This window comes from Drosophila santomea, chromosome X, assembly GCF_016746245.2.
Source record: "Drosophila santomea strain STO CAGO 1482 chromosome X, Prin_Dsan_1.1, whole genome shotgun sequence".
Taxonomy (NCBI): Eukaryota; Metazoa; Arthropoda; class Insecta; order Diptera; family Drosophilidae; genus Drosophila; species Drosophila santomea.
This window is the reverse complement of record NC_053021.2, coordinates 13,746,598-13,771,439: the sequence shown is the minus strand read 5'-3', so window position 1 is coordinate 13,771,439 and position 24,842 is coordinate 13,746,598. Positions and strand designations below refer to the sequence as shown.

The following is a 24,842-nucleotide window of genomic DNA, read 5'->3' as shown; positions in this document are numbered from 1 at the left end:
TGCAACGTGTGCGGAAATTGGTGCCAACTGTCATAACAAGATGGAGCACACTTACCCACACACATATGTATGTACTGCCTACACATGCACAGGAACAATGGGGCGTGGCCGGTGGATGGGCGGGGGCGTACTTCGTTGGCGTCCAACTGCCTCCGTCAGGCAATAATAATTCGCCAGTCATTGACAATGTCGGTGCTATAATGGCTCTCCACTGGCTCCGGTACACCCCGAACTATTCTCTATCTTTGGCGTTCGTCCCCAAGCCATTATCCCATCGCACTCCATCCCACCTCCAATCCTTGCCCTTTGCTGCACTGCGTCGACGACGTTGACAAAAACGAAATGACAGAGGGCGCGCAGCGCAGCCGACACCTACAATTGTCAGCGTCGTCGTCTAAATGAATGAATTAAGTCAGACATGTGACATAACTGCAAACTGCAATGGCCAGTACCAGTACCAGGACCAGGACCAGGACCAGGACACCCCAGATCCTTGCAGAGACCCAGATTGAGTAGCAATAGGGGGCACCACCACCACCATCGTCAACATGGCAACCAACGCCACCAAAAGCCAGCCCTGCACATTTGCCACATTGTTTCGCCGCTGTCATTCCCGATGTCGCTGCACTGTGGCTCAAGTACTATAATTAAGTGTTTTTTTTATGAAATAAGAAGTACATATATATTAATTGTATGTTCCCGTTGTAATCAAGAAAATATGGCATATGCATTATTAACTAGGTAATTAAGTGGTAAGTGAATGCACTGTTGGCTGCAGACCACTGTGCTTCTCTGCTGCTGTTGTGATTACGTACTGCACTTGGTGCACAATGGACAACGACGATGACAATGACGCCGGCCAAGTTATATGGCGCACACGTAGCGAAACTCCAGCAGACGCCCACGCTGGCACCTCCATCCAATCCCCCCCAATCCACCCCCTGCTGCCTCCCATCCAACCCCTGCTGCCATCCTTTGAATTCAACGCGGCCAAACGACTTGGCGCAGGACAATGGCGGAATGCAAATGGCACACGGACGTGGGATGGATGAACACGGCGCGAAAACGTATATGCAACCAGGGCCAGCGGACTGCTGCAATCATCCAAGAGGAGCCACCGGCAGAGCCAAAGGAACCGACGGGATCCGGGGCAGCACGTAGCCAACTCGGCCGGCAATTTGCGGCAGTGCAGACTCGCTTCTCTCGGCCGGCCGCCAATTAAGCAACAAAAGGTCCGCGAATTTTCCGGCTGATGGTAGTGGTAGGAGGAGGGGGAGGGGGAGGTGGAGGGGCAGGGGCCATGGGTCGCCATTAAAACGGAGCGACGTTGCGAAATGTTTGTGACGAAACCAAAGTGAAAGATACGTAGTACGTACTGCCAGCCGGACTCAATCCCGGTTGCAACTTTCTCCGCCGCCATTTTTTCCTCTCACTTGCTGCACATTTCGCAACAAAGTTGCCAACAACAAAGTAGCAACAGCAGTTTTACACAGCAAGAAAACTGTAGTCCTCGAGCAAGAACTTGAATAAATTTATAGCATATTTACTAGTAGTTAAATGATTCAACACGTTTACCCATTTAGCTTAAGATCTGAGCTTAAACATTTTAAATATAATTATAATTATAATTATAATTATACATAACAATAGTAATTTGTTGATTTATTAAAGAAAGCATACAGCTTTTGTTTCCACGCAGAAGTCGGAGAAACAGTTTGGCAAAGCCACAAACTTTGTGCCTCCACTGCACTGTGGGCCATTTTTAAAAAGGCTGTTAAAAAGTCTTTAAAACTAAAGGATAATGGGAATAAAGCATTAAAGTTAAAATCCTTTCAAAAATCCCATTAAAAATCAACCGATGTGATGCAAATGTATCGTTTACCAGCAAAAGGATATTCAATTATTATTTTATTCTTTTCTGACATTATTTTTCTGTCACACAAGTAAAAGATGGCTAAAATTTCATCTCCACTTAATTGGTCTTTTACCCCATAGTGCATAGCTCCTACTCGTGGCTTTCAATTTGCTTTAAACATTTTTATTGTTTTGCGAAATGTGTAAGGACAACTGAAAGCGGCTATAGCGGACCAGGCCAGGCCAGGACCAAAAGACCCAAGCAGGACCAAGTCCTGTGCCCAACAAGTGGATGGCCGACCTGCGGAGTCAGGCCGCCAAACGTGGCTCGTTAGGTGGAGCAAGAAAAAAGCGGAGAAAGCCAATGGTGGTGCTGCCATGGACCTGCCATGTGGATGGTCTAATTTGCCAAATTGCCGTCTGAGGCGCCTTAACCGAACAACTTTACAAAAATTTCACTTAATTAAAAAATATACCACTTCTCAGTTCGTAACAAATTAAGTAGATGGCCTCATACATTAGGCTCTTCGACCTCCTAAAGGTCACAGCAAATATTGATTGCTTTCATCAATGAGTGAGAAAATGTATCTTATCGTTAGGCTTATGATTTGAAGCATTAGGAGGAACTACTAATATTTTTCCAAAGCTGATTATTTATAGTTGTCCAAAAGTGGAATGCCATACCTCGTTGAATTCGTAAAAAAATTTCCTATCCACCTGTGCTCAAAAAATTAAAATCTATTTTTTGCCATTTTTCACAAATTTTGACGATGGTACCCCTTATCGAAAATGCAAAATTTTTTCAAATTTTTGTTTTTCGAAAATAGAAAAAGTAGGGATAGACATAGTTAGCTATGTTTATTAGCAGTACAAAACAGTCTTTATTTTAGCTGTGCGGCCATTTTTGGCCAAGTAGTGGCGAAAACGCCGATTAAAAATATCAGATTTTTTAAAACAATTTTTTTTTTATTTTTTTGTAAATAATCTTTTTTTTTCGAAAAAAAAAATAAAATAGACACCTTTTTGTATTTTCGATAAGGGGCAATGTAGGTAATTGGGTGCATAATCCAGCCACAATTTTCCAGCGTGAAAAAATTGGATTGTAAAAGTGATACCAGGCCAATGAATGAGTTGCCAAGTGTGACCAGGTTTCCCAACGTTTATCGTTGTCGTTGTGCCTTAAAAGCTAGGATGAGACAGGGCAAACGCATTGCAATATATCGTCGGCTCCTTCTTGCGTTGCAAACTGCCAATCCAATTAGTTTGGACTGTGTAAACAAGGAGCTTGGGCTCCACTCGCATGTGGCCACCGGGCAATAAAAATGGAAGCAGCACAAGCAACAAAATAAGCAACAAAAAATCAACAACAACAAAAGCCAAGGGAACAAAGCAACGAACAGTGCTGCCAGCTTTCCAGCAGAAAAATTGCTATATCTAGAATACGCTAAGTACGTTCATATGTAAAAAATCTTTAAAAAAGCAAACCTAAAACTAAAAAACTTAAATTAGCTTACAACCATTTCTGTTATAACCATTTTGTCATTAGAAAACATTAAATTGATCTTTATATGTGACAACCACTTGTCTTAATGAAATGGATTATGTTTTTGGCGGGGAAATAGCCAAACCGGCAGCACAAATCTGCGATCCGGGACACAGGCAGAGAACACACACGCACACAGGTGCAGGGTAGAGAAAGAGTGGGAGTGTGGGAGGGAGGGTAAGCAGTCCAGTGGACTTTGGACATAGACGACGCCGCCAGGCCTCAGGATGTGGGACTAGGAATAACATTTTTATATTTTCCCGTACTCTCAGTCTCTTAACTATTTATGAGGTCGAGTTGTTTGTGCAGTTTGATTATATTCCTGGCAGCCGGACAACGTTAACCTGCGATTGTTCATAATTCAGCATTTCGGCAGAACAGCCAAGAGAGAGAGAGAGATGGCAAGAGAGTTGGGCGATCGCGTTGGCTGCGTGGGAGAGTGAGATCAGCTATAGTTGTGCGAATATTTATTGGAATAAGTGTCGTTGCTCTCTCTCTCTCTCTTTCAATTAAAAATTGCTTACTGCAACTGCAGAGGCATAAAAAATAAACGAGAGATGCAAGCAGCGATAAATGAAATTGATTTTTTTTTGTATGAATTGAAATTGGTTTCAACACAGTCGGCCAGCATCTCAGATTCTGAATAAAATGCAAAAATTCCAATAACAACTGCCAGCTGGATGAGTACAGTGCACGTTGCTAAAATGGATGCAACTAACTTGAAATTTGAAACTGGTATATGTTATCCGACTATTTACAGAATATTTGAACTTATACCATCAGCAGAATAATAATAATACAATTATATTTATACCCGTTACTCGTAGAGTAAAAGGGTATACTAGATTCGTTGAAAAGTATGTAACAGGCAGAAGGAAGCGTTTCCGACCATATAAAGTATATATCTTCTTAATCAGGATCAATAGCCGTCTGTCCGTCCGTCTGTCTGTCCGTATGAACGTCGAGATCTCAGGAACTACAAAAGCTAGAAAGTTGAGATGAACATGTATTTAATCATATGAACCCCGCACCCCGCACCACACACCACGCACCCCACACCCCGCACCACACACCCCGCACCCCGCACCCCGCACCCCGCACCCCGCACCCCGCACCCCGCACCCCGCACCCCGCACCCCGCACCCCGTACCCCGTACCCCGTACCCCGTACGGGAGAACGCTAAGAAGAACGCTAAGGAGTTTTTGGTGCGGTAGCACCCCGCTGAGTAACGGGTATCAGATAGTCGAGAAACTCGACTACAGCGTTCTCTCTTGTTTTATATGTGTGTATGCTTGTATGCAAACGTAACAAATTTCCACTGTAATAATCGGGATGAAAACCGCAAGGGGGATTTTGTGGTTGTTGCAGCTGCAAACGCATTTTATTGTGGCCATCGAGGAAGCGTTTGTTAACTGCCGTCCGATGAGATGACGACCACGAGATGGTGATAATGACGATGATGAGGACCAGGCGGCAATGGAGAATGGAAAATGGAGAAAGGAGCTTGTTGCCCAAGAACCCCTCCCTTTACGAACGTTGCCAGCTTTAATTAAAAAGTTACCTGGGCAAAAATGTTTTAGCTATTTGCCTGGCAGCGATGGCAACCTGACCCTCTCGCCTTCGAGTGAATCCAATGAATCCGGTGAATTCCATGAATCCTGTGAACCTCCGAGGCCCCCTGAAATGAGCTAACCGAACTGCCAGTCAACGGCTCTTTTGCTGCTACATCAGCTGCTGCTGCCACTGCTGCCACTGCTGCGGTGCAGGTGAAACTTTCTATTGGATTCTGGATGCCAGTTCCTGTGCCCCATGGCCCATGACCCATGGCCCATACCCATACCCATACCCATACCTATGGCCGTGCCACAGCGCCACTACTTACGAATTGATTCCCGGGAAGCCGGTATCGATATCCCGTGTAAACTTCGATTGACAGCCTGCAGCAAGAATCGGAATAGCAGCGGAAAGGTAACGAGCGTTCAATTGGATTGGTTTGGATTGGATTGGGTTCGGAATGGATTGGTTTCTGATTCGTACGCTGCAGAAAGCCAGTTTATGCATCTTTAAGTTGCAATTTATATATTCCATTTGAAATTAGGCATGTCCTTATACGCAATTTACACTTTAAACGTTGCATGCGCACAAATGTATGCTACACTATTTTTTATGGTGATCGCTGTTTCCAAAAGTGCTTAAAGTTAAAGAATTTTATTATTATACACATCTAAAGTCCATTTCACTTAGTTTTAAATAATTAAAATTATTTTTCTATTTGTTGCAAAGTTAGTCAAGCTATCAAAAATTATTCATTTAAATTACTGTGACCTGTTTTGAAAAAGTCGAACTTCAACTTTAAATTTCCTTCATAAAATTGTATGGCATAAACGCCGTATCTGCGCTGGAATGTCACCCACCATATATTCTACAAGAATTTGGCCGCTTACGAGATATTGCATTTGATTGAAGTTCCCATGACTATGACACTCGCGGGAAATGGGAGTGAAAGTGGGCGCCATTCGGGACGCCCGATGATTGAGGCCTCTGGGGTGCGATTTTCCCGGTTTCTCAAAAAAATATGAAGAGAGGTACGAAAAGGCGGAAAGGTCCTGAGAATGAAGCCGAGTCAAGCTACTCAGGACGATGGTGAATTTTTTAATGATGTTACTTTCAGGAGTGCTCTCAAATCGCTTGAATACAAATTGTTCGCCGACTCCCCGATGTCCTCGCCATTCTCAGATTATATACATGCATACATATGTACGTATGTACATATACATATATGAAGTATATGTATGTATATCTGGTATTTCTTGGGATGTATTCATGAATTCTTCATCTCTATCTGCTTGCTTTGCCAGTTGGCAAGTTGTGAAAGTGAAATGCGAGACACGCCACCCGAAAATCCTTGAGGCTGCTAGGTATGCGGGGACTTTTGATGGGTGGTGGTGGCCATTGTCAATGAACCCAAAAGTTATCCCAGCCATGCAAAATATACGCAAACTGCACAAGCTGTGCACACTGTGCAAAAACTCTATACCACATATATTATGTATATTCCTGAAATTGTTGTTTAGTTTTGGCACTTTGTTGATATTTTTAACTGTTTCTGCTGAGAACCTTATTTGTAAATGTTTGCTAGCACTCACATAATATGCATAAATATTTATGATTTTTGCTTTGTGTTAATCACTATGATTTGCTAATAACAATATGAGACAATTGGAGGTAATTCAACCATATTTATTGGCAAGAAAAGTTCATTTTAGTTCGATTATTTAGTTGATTTATTTATTATTTATTTTATAGTGCACACACATGGACCAACCCAATTTGAGGTATCGAGGGAATGTCGGGGAGGGGATTGTCACTCACCCAATTTGCCCGTTAGCCCGTTAGCCCGCTAGCCCGTTTCCCCGCCAGGTGACACGACATTCTCCGGACGGAATGCAGCCGGTTCCGGGAAAGTGCCGCAGGTGCGGCGTGTTTGTTGCGTGAAGCCGCGGGATGTGATGCCAACCAGCCCGGATCCATCTCAATTACCTTGCGCTCACACCATTTCACCATGTGAGCACCTCACCATCGCCGTTGCCGTCGCCATCAGCATTACCAAGAAGCAATCCCTGGCAAAAAGCAGTTCAAGTTTGAGCTGTTCGGCTTGAGGTCTCGCTTATGAAACTACTAACTTGGCCAGAAGAACTTGGCATCGAATTTGGCCCGCATGTGCAGCCCTGTCTGGAAGTTGTTCAGTTCAAGTTTGAGTGGTTCGCCTTTTGAAGGGCACTTCGATTCGAGTTGCTAGTGTTCCTTGCAGAGGTTCTGCCTAAAAGTTGCAGCAATTACAAGATAGATGGAAAACATACTGCAAATTACGAGTATAACCAAGTGAGTAAAGTTCTGAGTGTAAGGATAATGCATGACTTAAAGTAATGCTATCCGGTTGAAATATGTAAGTTGTGACTCGCTGATGATTTTGTTGGTTGCCGCACTTCTTAATGAGATGTTAACGCCAACAAGTATCTCTACTCAGTTATTATATTTAATCGAAAATAATTAAACATCTCGCTGATTGTCATGAACATGCCCACGGAATGCCAGAATATCGAATGTAATAAAGGACTGGCAAAAAGCGACAGCAGCAAACACACACACACACACACACACACACTCGTATGCCGAAGTTCCTGTTTGTCCTTCATATTTGCCATTAATCAGGCATATCCATTTACATGTGATGAACTTTATCCCTTAACCTGTTTACATGTATGCACATTACTTGCTGCTCATTTTATGCTGCACGGAGAACTGGCAAACAAACAGATCCGTTGCACAACTGGAAAAAAAACACACGCACACAGAAGTACAGTATGACTTTTGGATCACGAACTCCATTAATATGCCTTTTAATATATTTCGGATTTTTTTGAAATTCCCCAAAGGCACACAAAGTGTGATTATTAGATTTATGATGTAAAACATTACAGCTTTTTGAGATGCACACATTTACAGAGTGCTACACTGTCAATAAAACCTGTGCACATGCTGCATTAATAATTGCGATTCGGACAATGAAAATGCCAGCGCTGCAATGCATTTTTCATATTTACATACCTTGTGCCTGGCGAACCAATGCGATGGCACACACTTACGGGTTAAATAATATCAAGCAGATGCAAGTGCCATTACATCCTTGTAATTGCCAAAATAATGGGAATTATGCGTATGAGAAAGTCAACACGGACACACTTTCCCGTCCGCCGGACGGATAGTTAATTGAGCTGTTGGCTGTTGGCTGTTCGCTGGCTTACAATTCAAATTGTTGCCTTTTTGTTGTTGTTGCTCTTCTTCTTGTTGTTGCTGGTGTCATTAATGCGAGTGTTGGCACTTTCGCACGTACCTCTCGCTCGCTCGCTCGCCTTCTCCCGTCTGCTGGCTGCTGTCTCTTTTGCGCGCCAAAGTTTGCTGGTAAACACATTCATAAAGTAAATATGCAAACACTCGCGCACAACTTAGGTTAAACGACTAGTAGGTAGGGCTTGAAATTCCTACCAATATTTTAGGTGCAGCTTAATAATAGTGATTGGTTTTATTTATAATGTATAGGCATACACTTTATTAACACCTTTATGTGATCAGCATATATAATATATCGTCATATGTTTTCACTTTGATTCACAATAGATGCAACCGGAATAGAATGCAACAGTTTCACTATTATTGCGAACTCTGCTGTGCGTGCACACGCACACGTGTGCCAGTGATGCCCATGTCGATGGCGGCAGACATATGCTAAACGAGCCGAAACCCCCGACCCCCGCTTTCTATCGCTCAACCACTAACTTCCGTTACCCTGTCGCAGGAGCCGAAGTCGGAGCCGAAAGGCAAACAGTGCTCGGGTCGTTGGGCCGCGTATAAAAGCCGCTGATGGCTGCGCTGTCGGCTGCATTCTGCGTTCGGCTGGCGTAGGACGCGCTTACCACTTGCTCTCGCTCTCACTCACCGTAACGCGATATCCCTGGCGAAAGCGTAGAAGCGCGCCAAAAAAAAGCGCGCGCAAAAACAAAAAGCCAAGCTAACGGGACAAAAGTCGCGCGCGACTCGTAAGCTTGTTTACTTTGCCATTATAAATCCGGCGGGCGCTTTGTTTGTGTTTGTGTTGATGTTGGTAATTCCCTGTGTTCCCCTTTCTTTTTTTTTTTTGTTTTTTTTTTTGTATTCAAGCGCTCCAGTGCGCTTTACGTTATTTCCCCCATTTTTTTTAGGTGTTTTTTTTTGTGTCGTTGTTCAAACAGTGGCCAAGAAATAACAGGAACAAAAGCTAGTAAAACAAACGGGAATTTGCAAAACGGAAGAGCAAAGGAAAAGTGTTGCATTTCCGTCGCTTCGTCAAGTTGGTTTGCTGCTGTTGCCGTGCCCGTTACCGTTAGTCTCTCCATTACCGTTAGCATCTTGGCCGCGGCGAAATGGTAGCAGGTGTTATCTAGAATAAAATGAGTACAGGCCAAACTACCTAAGTGAAACTTGCATTTGAAAGCAGACTTGAAAATTGTCAAAGTATTTTTAAAAGGGCTATCAACTATAAATTTATTTCAAAACTATAATACCATAAAATATCTAAATATACATTTTCAATAAGAGATCAGATGTAAAGTTACAAATTTTAAGTTACATTAGCTTGAAAATTATTGCCTGTCGATTGCCATTATTCATAACATTTATTAATGTTCGACATACGGAACTCCAACTGTAGCACAACTTCAACCAAATCACAAAAAACAGATCCGACAGAAAAAAAGGGGAGGACATGAGATATTGGGCAAGAACCACAAGCAAAATTGCCAGAGGGTAAAAATCCCCAAAATGGCATCATAAAATCATTTAATTGATGATTTAGTGCAGTTCGTGATATCAATATAAAATTCACCATTATCAGCCATGTTAGCACCGCACAGAGCCAGTCAAAAAAAAAACAAGAGAGAACGCTATAGTCGAGTTCCCCGACTATCTGATACCCGTTACTCAGCTAGTGGAAGGGAGAAGGAGAGTCTTAAACACAGTTTTTGGCGGTTTGTAGGCGTTATAGTGGGCGTGGCAGAAAGTTTTTTGGCAAATCGGTAGAAATTTACAAGACTAATACAAAAATGAAAAAATATCAAAACATTTTTCAAAAGTGTGGGCGTAGCAGCTTTGGGCGGTTTGTGGGCGTTATAGTGGGCGTGGCAGAAAGTTTTTTGGCAAATCGATAGAAATTTAGAAGACTAATACAAAAATGAAAAAATATCAAAACATTTTTCAAAAGTGTGGGCGTGGCAGTTTTGGGCGGTTTGTGGGCGTTAGAGTGGGCGTGGCAACATGAATCGACAAACTTGCGCTGCTTCTATGTCTCTGGAGTCTGTATGCTTAATCTCAACTTTCTAGCTTTTGTAGTTCCTGAGATCACAGCGTTCATACGGACGGACAGACAGACGGACAGACGGACGGACGGACAGACGGACAGACGGACAGACGGACAGACGGACAGACGGACATGGTCATATCGACTCGGCTATTGGTCCTGATCAAGAATATATATACTTTATATGGTCGGAAACGCTTCCTTCTGCCTGTTACATACTTTTCAACGAATCTAGTATACCCTTTTACTCTACGAGTAACGGGTATAAAAATGGAAATGTTTTCCATTCTGTTTTCCTTTTCACAAGCATATTTCAAAACAACCGGACGGGGGAAAGCACCTGCGTTAAACATTTATGTTTTTAGCACTTTCTGCTGTCAATTTGGCACTCCTCCACTTAACAATGCAAAGTGGGGAAGCTCGTAAAATGTCGAAAACTCCAGCGGAGCAGCTGAAAATTAAAAGCACGTCTGGAACTCTCTGTGCGGTGACACATTTCTTTAAAATATTTTCCAAAGGCCAGTAAGCTTACTTAAAAATGGCTCATAAATGGCTAAAAGGTTATTTTAACGAAAAGGGCAGCGAGTTATGTGATTTTTATTTTCAAACAAAGTCCAGCAACAAATAATCTGATCAAAAGTATGATCGCTATAAGCTTTAAAGTTTATAAATCGTTCAGAACGGTTGAGCTCTTCCATTTGATAAACCAATCAAAATGGAAATTGCATTTTTTTTACTCGTAGAAACGCAATGAAAAAAGTGCTGCGAATATACTCGTATAGAACTTTCAAAGTTTTGCGTTAAAAAAAAAAATTAAAAAAAATAGAATTGAGAATAGAATAGAATAGAAGGCATTTAAGTACTTTGGCAAAGTATTTCGTGTGGCGTGTGGCGCGGTGCAGAGAAAAAGCTGGCTAAAACTTTTGGCACAAAGCGTTTGAAATTTCATTTTAATTCGTTTTCAATTTGGTCTAGCCAACCGCAGGGCAGACTTAATGCCTCGAGGATTGCTTAACTCATGCCCCAGTTGACAGCAAATACGCAGATCCCCCGCAAGGCGATTAAATTTGGCACGGTTTAGGTCTAGGTCTTGGATTCTCCGCTTGGATTCTGGGTTTGGGCTTGGGTTTGGGGTTTGGGCTTTGGTTACTCAGCTCCATGGGTATTCAGTGGCCAAAGTTCATTCACAGCAGCTAATTTAGCGGATTGCACAGCCACAAAACGCTTGACAATATTTCTCAATGAATTGTCAGCGTTTCAGGGAGCATATTTAAGATCAACCACAATACAGGCAATATTGTTTACCACTCATATTTGTTTACCACTTTGGTGAAACTATTTTCTAGCTAGAAGTAATTACTCTCGCTTTTGCGACACATAAATTTGTATGTCGCATTCGTTCAATTAAAATCCAGCCAATTAAATTGTCTCTGCCTTGCTGTCTGAAATATGCAGCAAACAATTTCATTTCGTAGAAAATATTTAACTTGTACTCGCATTAATCGTTAAAGTGTTAAATTTATGTACGCTTCATGCCAGCCACACACATTTCAGTCGGTGTAATTTATATTATTATCTCCTTCGGTATGAAAGAACGTAACATGATTTGCCTTGTTATCCAGGTGCTGATATCCTTTTACTTCTTTAAAGACTCCTTTGAAGCAGAACATGTCGTATTTGCACAGATCCGGTGTTTATCGACATACGTTTAATTGGAAATTTCAGGAACCTGGCTGCATGATTGGCACCCAAGGCGTTGGAAATTCTTTGTGAAATTTAATCTTAAGCAAATTGCAATCTCTTGAAATTGAATACGTTGTACGGTGAATCCTCGGCAAATTGAGTTTCAAAAAACGAATGATTCGTGGAGGTTTTTGTGCGCCAGTTTGTGACTCATGAGCCAAAGTGCAAGGTGCACTGCGTACAGTTTTCATTGTTGGTTTCTTGTTAAATTACTCGTTTTCGAAGCCGTTTTCCCACATTTATGATTTGAAATTACCTTAAAAGTTCGGAAGACACTTGAAACGAATTCCCAGAGAGAGAGAGAGAGAGAAACTTGTAGATTTCGATATGCAACTTCCCTAAACGATAAAGTTACACTTTGGCACTTTTACTTTCCCACCAAGAAGTTGGATGACTTGCGAAAGTAAACCGCAAACTGATTAATGCCATTTATGCCCAACGAATCTGGCTTTATGTACCAAGATTGTCAAGGCTGTCAAGGGGGCGTGGCTGCCAAGCAGAGGGGGCGGAGAAAGCAGCAAAAGCGGGTAAAACGGCAAAAGTGGGTGGCTGAAAGTGAGTTACACGTCGGCGTTGTGATGCTGGCACGTTGAAAACTTTTTCGGAATAAGTTGAAGGATGTGGCAAGTCGTAAAATGAGGCGGTGCTGCAAAGTACGCCGCCACGTGAATTTACAAAATTTTTAATGCACGCAGTGCCGTGAAAATCGCCCAGCGGCCATTAGAACATCACCATTATTACCGCACATAATTTAGCCATCAAAACGCCACCCATTCCAGCCTTCCAGCTATACAGCCCCACCCCATTCCTCAACCCCACAACAAACCATCACCATCACCATCACCATCGCCATCGCGTCGATGTCGCCAGATAAATTTGTCATGTAAATACGAGTACAATACAATGAACGTGTAAACATTTATTATGTGCTTACAATTTTGTCGTTGTTGTCCATGCTCAAATCTGTCAATTGTCTGATTTAAATTGTACACGGATTTGTTTTATTATACCCCCTGCTTGAAATTCAACTCGGGTATGATGGCCAGCAGTTGAGTTAGGCAACTTTACACTTTCCAATTTGATATTAAACAAAATAAAGTTGACTTATACAAAGTTCTGCTCATAGATATCAATAGAAATGAATATAACTTTGGTCTAGGTTAAAATTGAATAATGGAAATACTCAGAAAGGTTAGATTTAAAGGGTAGCATATGGTCTAGAGCTTGTTGTGGTTTCGATTTCGTTTGGAGTGTGCTTTTATGTAAACACATCATCACTATCAATGATTTTGCAATATCAACATTTGCAGCAGCAGCACCCATTGCGAATTAATCTCAAAGTGATTGGCTACTAGTTATTAGCGATAAACGATAAGCGATAAACGATAAACGATATCCGAGAACAATAATCCACAAACGATCTGCAGGCCGTGCAATCTGCTTAAAATGCTAAAAATGCCGCTGCAGCTGCAACTGCATCTGAGCAGTCAGGATGGCATTCGGCCAACCCGATCCCGACGTCTCCACCACCACCACCAGCAACTGGCTTATCGGCATCAGGACCAAGAGCAGCAGGAGCAGAAGCAGCAGCAGAAACAAAAGCAAAATGGAGTGCACCAAGGACGTTCGCCGACATTCATGCCAGTGATGCTGCTCCTCCTGATGGCCACACTCCTCACGCGCCCACTGAGCGCCTTCTCCAACCGTAAGTAGTTCCAAAGCTACACACACATTTATACATGTATACTATCCAATAATTCATTATCCAAAGTGGTTTTCATATCACAACATGGCTAAAAATGCATTCTGAGCAGAGCTAACTAGCTAAACTAGCAATGCATTTCCCTTTTCTGCACAAAATCCTTTTTTCATAAGTTTATTACGACTACAGCGAGGTATGAAAGTCTTTGTAGTGTCACAAATACAGCTTATTTGTAGCGGAAAATAGGGATAAGAACTTCCTTCCGCGATCCTTGGCTTGACATCAATCGGAACTCTCACGCAGTCATCTCAAGCGGGCAAGTGCATAGGCGGTACGGCATTTTGGGCAGGCAAGTTCAGTTGCCTGTTTGCCTGCTTGTTTATTAAGCTGTCCATTTGTCCCTCCGTCTCTCTGTCCGTCCGTTTGTCCGTCCGTTTGTCCGTCCGTCCGGATGGATGGCTGTCCGTCCGGCTGTCTGTCTGCATGAGTGTCAGCCTGTGTGTACGGGTAATGTGTGTATGTGCTGTGGATGTGTATGTGAAAGCATGCGTGGGGCATTAAGTTATCAAGTGGAGCATTGGCAATGGCAATGGCATCGCCGAAGAAGATGGCGGATTTGCGGCCAGCCCTCTCGACTGTGACATGTTTGTTTGTTTTCCCAGCTACAAGCATTAAAATTCGCACCCACCCACAGAAACGCATAGTGGGGTAAAATTGAGATGTAGCAGAACGAAGGAGCAAGGACTAAGGACGTTGGTATGCCAGACGGAGTCTGGGCCCGTGTAGGAGGTGGCTTCCTCGCCTCGTAAAGTTCATGGCTTGGTGGCTTGTTCCGAGCACCAAGTACGACTACGACTATGACTACGACTACTCAGACGACTACGACGACGACGACGCCTTGGCTGGCAGGACAGAAGGCGTGCATTAAAAATCAATAGAAGTTACAAATGTATCCTTCCATTGCGAAAAAGGGGCAAAACATTTGTGGCGCCATTTGTGCGCTGACAGCCTGACTGACTGACTGGCTGACTGGCTGACTGGCTGACTGGCTGAATGGCCAACTGGCTGACTGGCTAAATGGCTGACTGGCTGACTGGGTGACTGGTTCGCTTCGATGCTCCACTGCCCACGACGTCAGTGGATACTGTAGGTACTGTAGGGGTTAAAGGTGTTCCGGGAGTCGGAATGTGGAGCGTGCAGGTGTGCAAACGTCATCGGGCGACTGATTTTCCAGATCCCCAGCCACAACACTCAATGCAGTGGGATACAATTTATCCGCTTCAAATGGAAGCGGTAAAACAGAAAAAAGATACTTTTTTATGCCAATCATAAAACCGATGAAACACCGAACACTTGCTAAATATCATAGATAAAAAAATGTCAAATTTTTCGCATAAAATATTTCGCACAAAAATGAACATGTGGCACGAGTTTAAGCCAAGCTAAATGCCCAAAACTGCTATTTACATGAGCTCAAGACTTGAGTTTGTAGTTTGTAGTTCCAAGTGGCATTTGATATCATATTGTTTTGACATCTAATTGAACTCCAATCAATGCTATGCACATATACACCTTACACCTTCAATCAAGAACACTTCCATGAGTTTAGGCAAATCCATTTACTCGATACTCTTCAAGAGCTGCTAAGTAAACCCATCGAGTGCCCAAACATCTCAACATCCAAACATCGAAGGCAACAAGTCCAGGCTGATGCTCAAGTTACGCCAGCTATTTGATGACAGTTCATTCGTCCGATGGCAGCAACAAAAAGCATTCATGAATCATAAACGGGACAAACATTCTTAATGGTCCTCCTGCCTGATGCTCCACTCCATGCACTGTGCAAAAATAAGCCTAACATAAAACGAACATTTCGCTGGGCAAATGTAAACATTGCGTTAAGCAAACAAACCTAAAAGTTGCTTGTTTTAGATAGTTACTTCATTAAAATAACTGTGCTGCGACTAACTTGTTTCTTGCAGTGTAAGTGACAGTGTGTATGCGAGTGAAACTTTATATGTTCCTTGCGTATTGGCCATTGAGCGTCCATAAAACAAAAATTTGAATGCGAAGCGTAAACATCGAAATAAGCAAAATAATTTGCTATTTTTTATGTTCGTCCTTCTGCCCCATTTTTCGCCAGTTTTCTCCAGTTTTCTCCATTTCTCTCCATTTTTTCCCATTTGCTGCTCAAATTACGTATCCCACGTATCCTTGCTGCTCGTCCGCAGGACATCCCAAAGCCGACATAAGTGTCTGATTAGTGCAGCATGGCATGGGGCTGCTCCACTTATTTACCTTCGACGGTTGGGCCACATAAATCCATAAGGAACTCACAAAAAAAAACCGAAAAAAAAACAAAAAAAAAACAAAAATAAAAGCAAAAAAAGAAATGTAAAAGAAAGTCGAGTGAAATCACTTTGCCTGTCGTGTTTTTCTTCTATTTTTTTGTTGTTGTGCGTCTGCCGATTGGCCGGCTTACGAGAGCTTTGGATCAACGGGGCGCCAGGACACGGAGTTGGCCGCAAAAGCCTTGGCCATTTTCTATGCGCCAGACACACGCACCTACTCATCTACTCTATCTACTCACCAACTGTATGGTCCTCCAGCACCAGCGCCTCCTCCAGCTCCAGCTCAATCGCCAGCTTCCTGCTCAATGGCCAGGGCCGTGTTGTGCCAAACAATTCAATTTATATAATCCGGCGGACAGTGGGTGCCCAGTGCCCGGTGCCCGGTGCCCGGTGCTCCTCCTCCGATTCCTCCATTCCAGGTTAATGTGTCACCAGCAGACATCCACGGAGGATGCGAATGTCACGTTAAACGCATCACGTAACCGGATGCGTGTTACATATTGCCTAGCTCCCTCTGCCTCTCTCTCTTTCACTCTCTCTCTCTGTCTCCCTTCCGCCTACTATATCTGCTGTATTGTTTGTATTTTTTGTATGTTTTTTATGTTCCCGATCCTCTGGGCTTTCAAAGTTGCATTTGACTTGTGTAACCCCATTTATGCAAACGCACATTTGATTGCATTTCGCTCGCAACAAAGTTTATATGAAAAATGGAAGGCAGCTTAAGTTCGACAACTAAAGCTTTAATTGCTGTCACTAGAGATGTTCAATTTGATTGAACAAAAAAATATATACATTCTTAATTGCAAAATCAATTTAGTTTGCCAATCAAGTTATTTTAGCTTAAATGTTTTATTTAAATTGTAAAATCTAGAAAATTGAAACAAATACAACACTGTATTTGTAGAGTTATCAGAAATCATAACGGTTATTATATTTTTTTTATTAAATATATATTTTTTCCAGATTTGTTATGCCAAATGATGTAAATTGCCAAATATGTCTGTAAAAGCACATTTTGTATATTGCAAGCCAATCGATAAACATGAGAGCACAATTAAATGCTTTTACCGTTAAATCCATCACTATCACCCCCTAGCCCCTACCCCCTCCCCCGTACCCTTTATCCTGCAGCTGGTTTTTTATGGCTGTCGTCTTAATTGGGTTTGCAGGTCTCACCTTTTTGTGGCACCTGTCCCGGCCAACTGCTTCTGAATCCAGCTGGTGTTTATTTAATTCGCGTAGATTTTTATTAATTTTAATTGAAAGCTTTACGAGCATTTCGCTGTGCGCTTTGAGGCTTTGGTCCTCTGTGCACCCTTCCTTCTCCTTCCTTCTCTCTTTCGCAAGCGGCGCCTTTGTTTGAGATTAACTTTGTTTTTGTTTTTATTTCTCTGGCTGCATTGTTTTTGTTTTATGTGCTCAGCTGCAGTTCTTGCTCACTCCACCGCTCTCCCCCGTTCACACTCACTCTCCTCTCTCACTCTTCTTCCTTTCTTTCTTAAAGTTTTTGTCCTTTTCTTACGCGTCCGCTGCTCGACTTTCATCTATGTCTCTCTCTCCCTCAGTCTCTCTGTTCCTTGGCGCTCTTGCTTTTTATGCTCTGTTTTTGGTGTTGATTAAGTTGTTGTTATTGTTTGGAGACTTTTGTTGTGTGCAAAGTGCTCGCGCTTATGTTGTTGTTGTTGTTCCTCTTCTTTCTCTTATTGTTGTTTTTAGACTGCTTGGCACTAAGCTAACTGGACTTGACTGCAGAATTAAGAGACTGGAAGGAGAGCGTCTGAGATTTCTCATTTTCAGAGCTGGAAACTTAGAATTCGACATAAAGCACATTTTTGAATATTAAATGCCAAATGCTAAGTGCAAAAATGCATATAAATCAAGAAATAAAATAAAAAAGTATTAGCTGGCCTTTTTTATTGCAAATATTTAACAAAGTTGTATTTGAAACCAATATATACAGCAGATACCAATTTATTTATTAGTTGTTTAATAGCAATGTTGCTCATTATCTCACATTTAGCCGAAATAAATAGTGTTTGCCCATAATTTACACTAAATAAACTATTGAATTCCACAGTAGAAAAAACATAAAACATGATATCGCAATTTCGTTCGTTTTCGCCAGTGAAAATTCGGCGCCAGCTAAAGTTGTCATTAATCAAGAGCGAAAATGGCCCCTAAAAAGTATGCTATGAAAATTTAATTAGCCAAACTGCATGAGAATTATGCATCGATTTTTGGAACTTTCGCCGCCATTCAAGGATTAAGAAGCTGGTGTGTGTGTATGATTATTTATTTAGATTAGAAAATAATAATAGAAATTAGAAAATTATGGATATTCATACAAGGATCAATGAACGCAGCTGTCGTTGATTTATACGCATTTCATTATTTAAATTTTCATTGATTTAAGATCTACAACACACATTTTGCAGATAATGCCATCCGGCTAAATATGGGCCCTATTATTTATGCTAAAATAATTCATTTATCATTGCAGCAGATTGCGAGTATTACAAAACAGTTTATCTAATCTGGCCCGAATATAATGTCAAATGATTTGGCCAAAAGCGTAGCGACTACCCCCCTTCCCCCCCTCTATATTCCCCCAACTTTTGCTGCCACATTTTGAAGGTGGCCTGAAGCGGTGTTAAAAGTTATTACCTTTCTTATCGCTAGCATCGTTTTTCCTTGCCTTTAACCCCACCCACAAATCCCCTTGACAGCTGGAAGTTGCCTTTATATCTGGATTAATATCTGGATTGGGGGTCCTTTTTGGCCAACTTCGGTGCAATCAGTTGACAATCGGGCAAATCATCCGCTAACTAAGAGCAGCCCAAACGACTAATGAGATAGCCCCTTATGTATATATATACATATATATTATATATAAAAGTGTATTTATATATGACCCATGCCCATATGGACCCAAAAAAAGAGGGGACATGTATTGGGATCTGGTGTCAGAGTGAAAACTTGACTGAATAAATAATAAGCTGGAACCAAAGCGGGCCAAAAACTTTGGCCAACATTTATTGGAGTGACTTGGAGTTTTGCTGGGCAAACTTTCGGCTTCTCGTGTTGGCCTTTTGGTGGCAGCCCTAATATATCCGGGGTTAACGTAAGGAGTACTACTTATATATATATACTATAAACTTATATTTATATATAGGATATGGTACGTGGATGGCACAGGTCAGGGGGTCAGGAGAGGCCAATGATGGCCATTCTGCGACGTTTGCCAATTTCAGTTCGATTTATTTAGTGGAAACCAATAAATAACCAATGATGTATGTCCTGCTCGCACACACACACACACTTGCACAACTCTGTCCCCCGAGTGCAGTGTGTGCACAGTGGTGCAAAATGGTGCCATCAAACAAATAAAAACACTGCAAGTTTCGAGTGCATTTAATACGATTTAACTGACTGTGAAAGTTTGAAGCTAAGAAACAGCAAACTCGTTTTATTTATTTATGACATGGATAGACGTTACTCTCGCTTTGAAACACTGTTAATCAATTGGAAATTAAGCGACATGATGAATAAGCTGTCCGATTTGAGGATAATTGATCCACTGTGCCGCGGGGACTGCCAGCAGCTCTCGGTGACATAAAACGGGTATTCCTCCGATCGCTAGTTGTGTCTGCCCATGTTCCCAAGTTCCCATCCTCCCATCCTCACATCCTCACATCTTGTGTTCCTTGGCGAACACAATTTAACACTTTGTTGCAGCTCGGGGGTAGCGACTAGGATAACTGGTGTCCTGCATCTAGAGGAGCATTTCAATTGCGAAACCAATCCGCATTCACATGCGGAATCCAAAAACAAATATGGCGTCATTCAACGCATTTCCGTTTACATTACACGCTCATTTCCGCTTCGTGTGGCTTTATTAAGCGTCGCTAGTTTTTCTGTTGCATTTTCCGTTCTCACTTTTCCGCACTCACTTCCCATTTGCCCGCAGCGGGGATTTTTGCTGCAACACGTGTGTGTGTTTGGTGTGCTCGGTGTGTTTAGTGTGTGTGCTTGAGTGTGTGTTTGCCACTTGAAGTGCGCTCAAGCAAGCCAAAGCCGTTGAGGGAAATTTTTCTTTGAATTTGCTCCAGTTAGTGAAGGAATCGAAATGTTTTGTTGGCCCCCAGATCCTCCTACTTTTCAAAAAAAAAATTCTAACTAAGTATGGCTGTGTGCATGCGAAACGTACAGCTGCGCGCCAGATAATATGATTTCATATTAAGCTTACAAAGCAATCATTTAACACTAAATCTATATAAAATAACTCTGAAAGCTGTACACAATTCGAAAAGCAATTTCAGTAATTAAGAACTTCAGTATCTATCAACTTATTATTTGAGTAAGTGCTACTATTTTAACCCCAGCTGTAGATCCTTATGGCAGCGATTTAAATTGGGCAAGTCATTTGATGCAACTTAATCCATATGTGTGCGCACCCAAGGATGTCGATGGTATTCTTAAGAGACCACGATTGGCTGACTTCGATGGTGGTTGTGAGAGCTTTAATGCGATTTAAGATGACCAAAGGGATGCTGAATTGAAGTGGCATGTAGCATGTAGCATGTGGTAGGTAGGTGGTAACACAACCGCGAGACCTTCACGGAATGCAATCCGGCAGATACTTACTACGCTCCAGGGCCAAAATCCCACTTGATCTTATTGCTATACAAACACTAAAAAAAAAAGGACGATATGAGATAAAAAGTATATATTTCAATGTTATTTTAAGGAACTCTTTCAGGATGCACAGCGTCCACAGATTTGATCCGTTTTGCGGCCATTTGAATGGGCTTATCATTGACTTGGAAAATTGTTTTCCTCAGTTTCAAAAGATGGGGAATTTAGATGAAAGCAAATTTACACCCATTTGTGTGCAGCAAAAAGAAAATTTCTGGGAAAATGTAATTTCAAAGTCAAGTCAACAGTGTGAGTGATAAAGCTTAAAGACATTTTACAGAAAATTCTCGGGGAAAACAACGCATTAATTTATAACAATAACTTGACAGCACTAGCGTGTAAATAAATAATGACATTGCACAGCTCACAATACAGTTTATCAAATATTTATACAAGCATTATTGATTTTGTAAATTTTAAAAGTTCGCCATGCAACTGAAATGATTTTATTTTCACATTTCAGTGTCTTTTTTCATTTACATACTCTCCTTGTGAAAAGTCGCACTTACTTCTTAATGAGCATTATGGATTGCTGCGCGAGTATTTCGTTAAGGAAATCAGATTTTATTTTCCAACTGAAATGGTCACTTGATTGAATTTCGATTTAAATGGCAAGTGAAAGGGTACTGTGACACCTTTGACCTGAATACCTACTATTTACCAACAGGTAACGCGGATCGGTTAATGCACAGTGCCATTATTTACTCGCAGTTTTCTGGGCTCATTCTTCATTAGTGGCTCATTCAGGGCTTCAGGTTTCATAAGCAACATTTCATTTCTTTTTGCTCAACTGCTGCATAAATATTTAGATTCTATTCAAATTGCTTTCCACTTTCGGAATTTCGCTGTCCTTCGTCCTTCTTACTCGGTCCTTGGTCCTTTGGTCCTTTTCCTTTTGCCCGTTTTGTTTGTTTATTTGCTTTGTTATTTCGCTTCGGCTTCCACTTCTGCTTGAGCTTTATGCGGACGATTGGCAACAAAAGCTGCCAATTTGTATTTCAATTAAATTTGAATGTATTTGTGGGCACTTGGCTGCTGCTTTTCCCCCAGCTTTTCCCCCACTTCCGCTCCCTTTGCTGCTTAGCCGCTTCGCGAAGACGTTTCTTCATCCGCTCCTTGCATAAAAGATGTGCGCTAAATGCCCGGGTATATGCTTTTTGTACACCTAAAAAATAATGTTATGAAATATTGGCCAGCACTGCGTATACGTAATATTGTTGCCTTGAGCAAAAGACAACGCTGCGTATGAGTAATTTTCTTGAATATCATTTCTCAGGCACTATAACAATTCTAGTATACACTAGTTACTGTTTATGGCTAAATATAGTTGCGATTACCAATATTCCTCATTTTCTAAGGCATTAAATGTTTTTTACTTATAAATAGGCAATGATTTTTTTTCAAGTCAAATACTACCTAAATTGTATAGAAAACCAATGGGTATCCTGCAATTGAAAGCCTTCGCACTTGTTTACACTTTATGCTGAGAACTTAAATCCATCAGAGAAGCGTAGGCGTGGCCAAAAAGGGGGCGGCTGGATTTTCCCACGAAAAGGGGTGCGCGGGGGGAGGTGGGCGACGGACTGTGGAATTGCCGCCGCCAGCCAAGTGTCAAAATGGCGCTTCCAAGTAATTTACTTATGTCTAAACAACTTTTATTGTTGTTGCCGTTACGCTGCTTGTTAACGCGTTGTTTCTGGCCCAGTTGCTCCTTCTGCTCCTCCTGCTGTTGTTGTTGCTGTTGTTGTTGTAGTTGTTGTTATTTGTGGGGCGTTGAAAAGCGTTTAATTAACTAACTACCCAGCATATAGCCGCGCTTAGTTTTCGGCAAATATTTGTTAATTCCCAAACCACTTGAAAGCGCTCCTTTTGGCTGCGCCTCAATTAGCGCGCCAAAGTAAATCTATTTTAAATTGATTTTCGTTGCCTGATTAAATTAGGTTCGCCCGTGCAACGTTTGCTCAGCCCCACCCCCTTTTATCCATCCTGGGCTTGTCCTTGTGGTATATAATTTCATTTTTGAATCCATCCCACATCCCACAACCCGCACCCCTCACCCCGCACAGCGCGCTCTTTTAGCCAATTACATAACGCTGGCGGGCTTCATTCCGTTCTCAAATGTTTCCATGTGGAACATTTCGCAACTCATTAAAGTCGACGAAGAGGAGGAAGAAATGCTATTCAAATCCATTATAATCGTCAATTTGGGGCAATTTCATGCCATGTCTCTTCCTATTTTTGCGTATTTAGAATATAATTTATTTATTTTTATTTAGTTTTTGAGAACTATATGCTATTGATGAAAAGTGCCACTTATCTTTGTATGAACGTATTTATTTTGTGATCTCTGATCCGCTTTTTCTCTCAGTAGCAATCATTTATGTCTCGTAGACACCAGGTAGTACTCACCCCTTTCCTCAGCTCTCCTCTCTTCCACGTCAGAGCTCCTGGAAAATAGCTAGCTCAGGCACTTTCTCCAGTAGTTCGAAATCACATTATTGGTATCCGCTGCTGCCACTTAAAATCACTGCACCACTCACTCACATTTAGTATTTTTTTTTTGAAAAACTTCGAAAAAGTGGTTTGCTTACGTAGGACTTTTGAGAAGCGCAGAGGAGGGCACCTATATTTTGGTATTATTTAGTATTATTTAGTATTAAGTATTTAGTATTATTTAGTATTAAGTATTTAGTATTATTTAGTATTAAGTATTTAGTATTATTTAGTATTAAGTATTTAGTATTATTTAGTATTAAGTATTTAATATTATTTAGTATTTAGTGCTGAGATAACCGGTGTTTAGCGGCTGCACTTAGAGTGCCGGTGGCTAGCTGCAGTTCTCTGGTGCTCGGATTTATTATGGCTTCTGAATATTCCATGCAAAATTCAAATTTCGTTTCTGTCTGTCATCTTTGGGGAGTGCTTGTGGGTTGTCCAACCAAAAACCAACTCCAACTTCAACTGCAAACCCTATAGCCAAGTCCAAATCCAAATCCAAATCCATGAAGCGACTGAGGCAACGAAGCAACCACTACTCCTCTGCCGATTTGGGTCAACTATGGTATGTGGCGTGGCGCACATTAAAAAGGAAAACCATTTGGAAATCGGGAATCATCTGCCGATCCATCCGGCATCCTTCATCCCGCATCCTTCATCCCGCATCCTTCATCCCGCATCCTTCATCCTGCATGCATCCTCCATTCAACAATCTCCATGCAGCCATTATCGCATCGCCGGGCGTTCGAGTGCGATGCATCAAGTGCCCAAGAGCCCAAGTGCCCAAGTGCCCAAAAGGGTCGTCCTGTCCAACATCGAAGAATGGAAAAAAATTCCAAATCGAGGGCGCTGCGATTAAGGGGCGTGGCCGAGCGCAGCGAGCAGTGAATATGGATAGGAGTAAAAAGGAGTAAAGGGGTACTTTCATTGAGTACTTTCCATTTGAAACTCATTAGTGAGAGTTCAGTTGGGTTGAAAATGTGGGAGTTGCCACGCGAAGGATGTGCAGGATGTGCAGAATGTGGAGGATGTGCAGGATGTGCAGGATGTGGAGGATGTGGAGAATGTGAAGAATGTTATGGAATGTGACGGCAATGGGCGGTATTTTAGCCTGGGGGCGTGTCAATGTCTTCATTGCAGCCAAATTGAATCATACATACAAATGTGCCTTTCTGTGTGTGTGTGTGTGTGTTGGCCATGTGCAGCAGCTGCACGTGTGTGTGTGTGTGTGAGCCATTATTAAGTCAGCAAAGCGCTCGGCGAGGGGCGCCTATATTGGTCAAGCCCCTGGTAGTTTTTCTACTTTTGGCCTACATTTCATTAACAGCAGCGCATTAATTAGTGACTTGTTTTTATTTTTTTCCTTTTTAATTGCTACCAGAGGTCTAATGATGACATTTTTTAAATGAGAAAGAACACTGCAAGTCGAAGCTTTAATGCACTTTAATGCAAACTGCATTGTAAACTTAAGACCCTTTGGTTTGAAGTTAAAAGCCTTTTGTAATTGCATTTTGCATATCATAGGGGTTTCTAAATAATATGCTACTTAATATTTATTAACGGAA

The 24,842-nt window shown here is 41.8% G+C and overlaps 1 protein-coding gene across 2 annotated transcripts in view; it reads left to right on the top strand.

Annotated features, from left to right (window-relative positions):
* Positions 1-8,863: 8,863 nt before the first annotated feature.
* Positions 8,864-24,842, top strand: part of LOC120456184 (tyramine beta-hydroxylase) — a 33,842-nt gene continuing 17,863 nt past the window's right edge. The window contains exons 1-2 of one of the 2 annotated variants that reach the window (XM_039642858.1): positions 8,864-9,056; positions 13,344-13,738. In XM_039642858.1, coding sequence (XP_039498792.1) covers positions 13,480-13,738 — 259 coding nt within the window. In that variant the 5' untranslated portion in view covers positions 8,864-9,056; positions 13,344-13,479. Of the gene's footprint in view, positions 9,061-13,343; positions 13,739-24,842 lie in introns of both variants that reach the window. The other variant, XM_039642859.1, reaches the window with a different exon arrangement.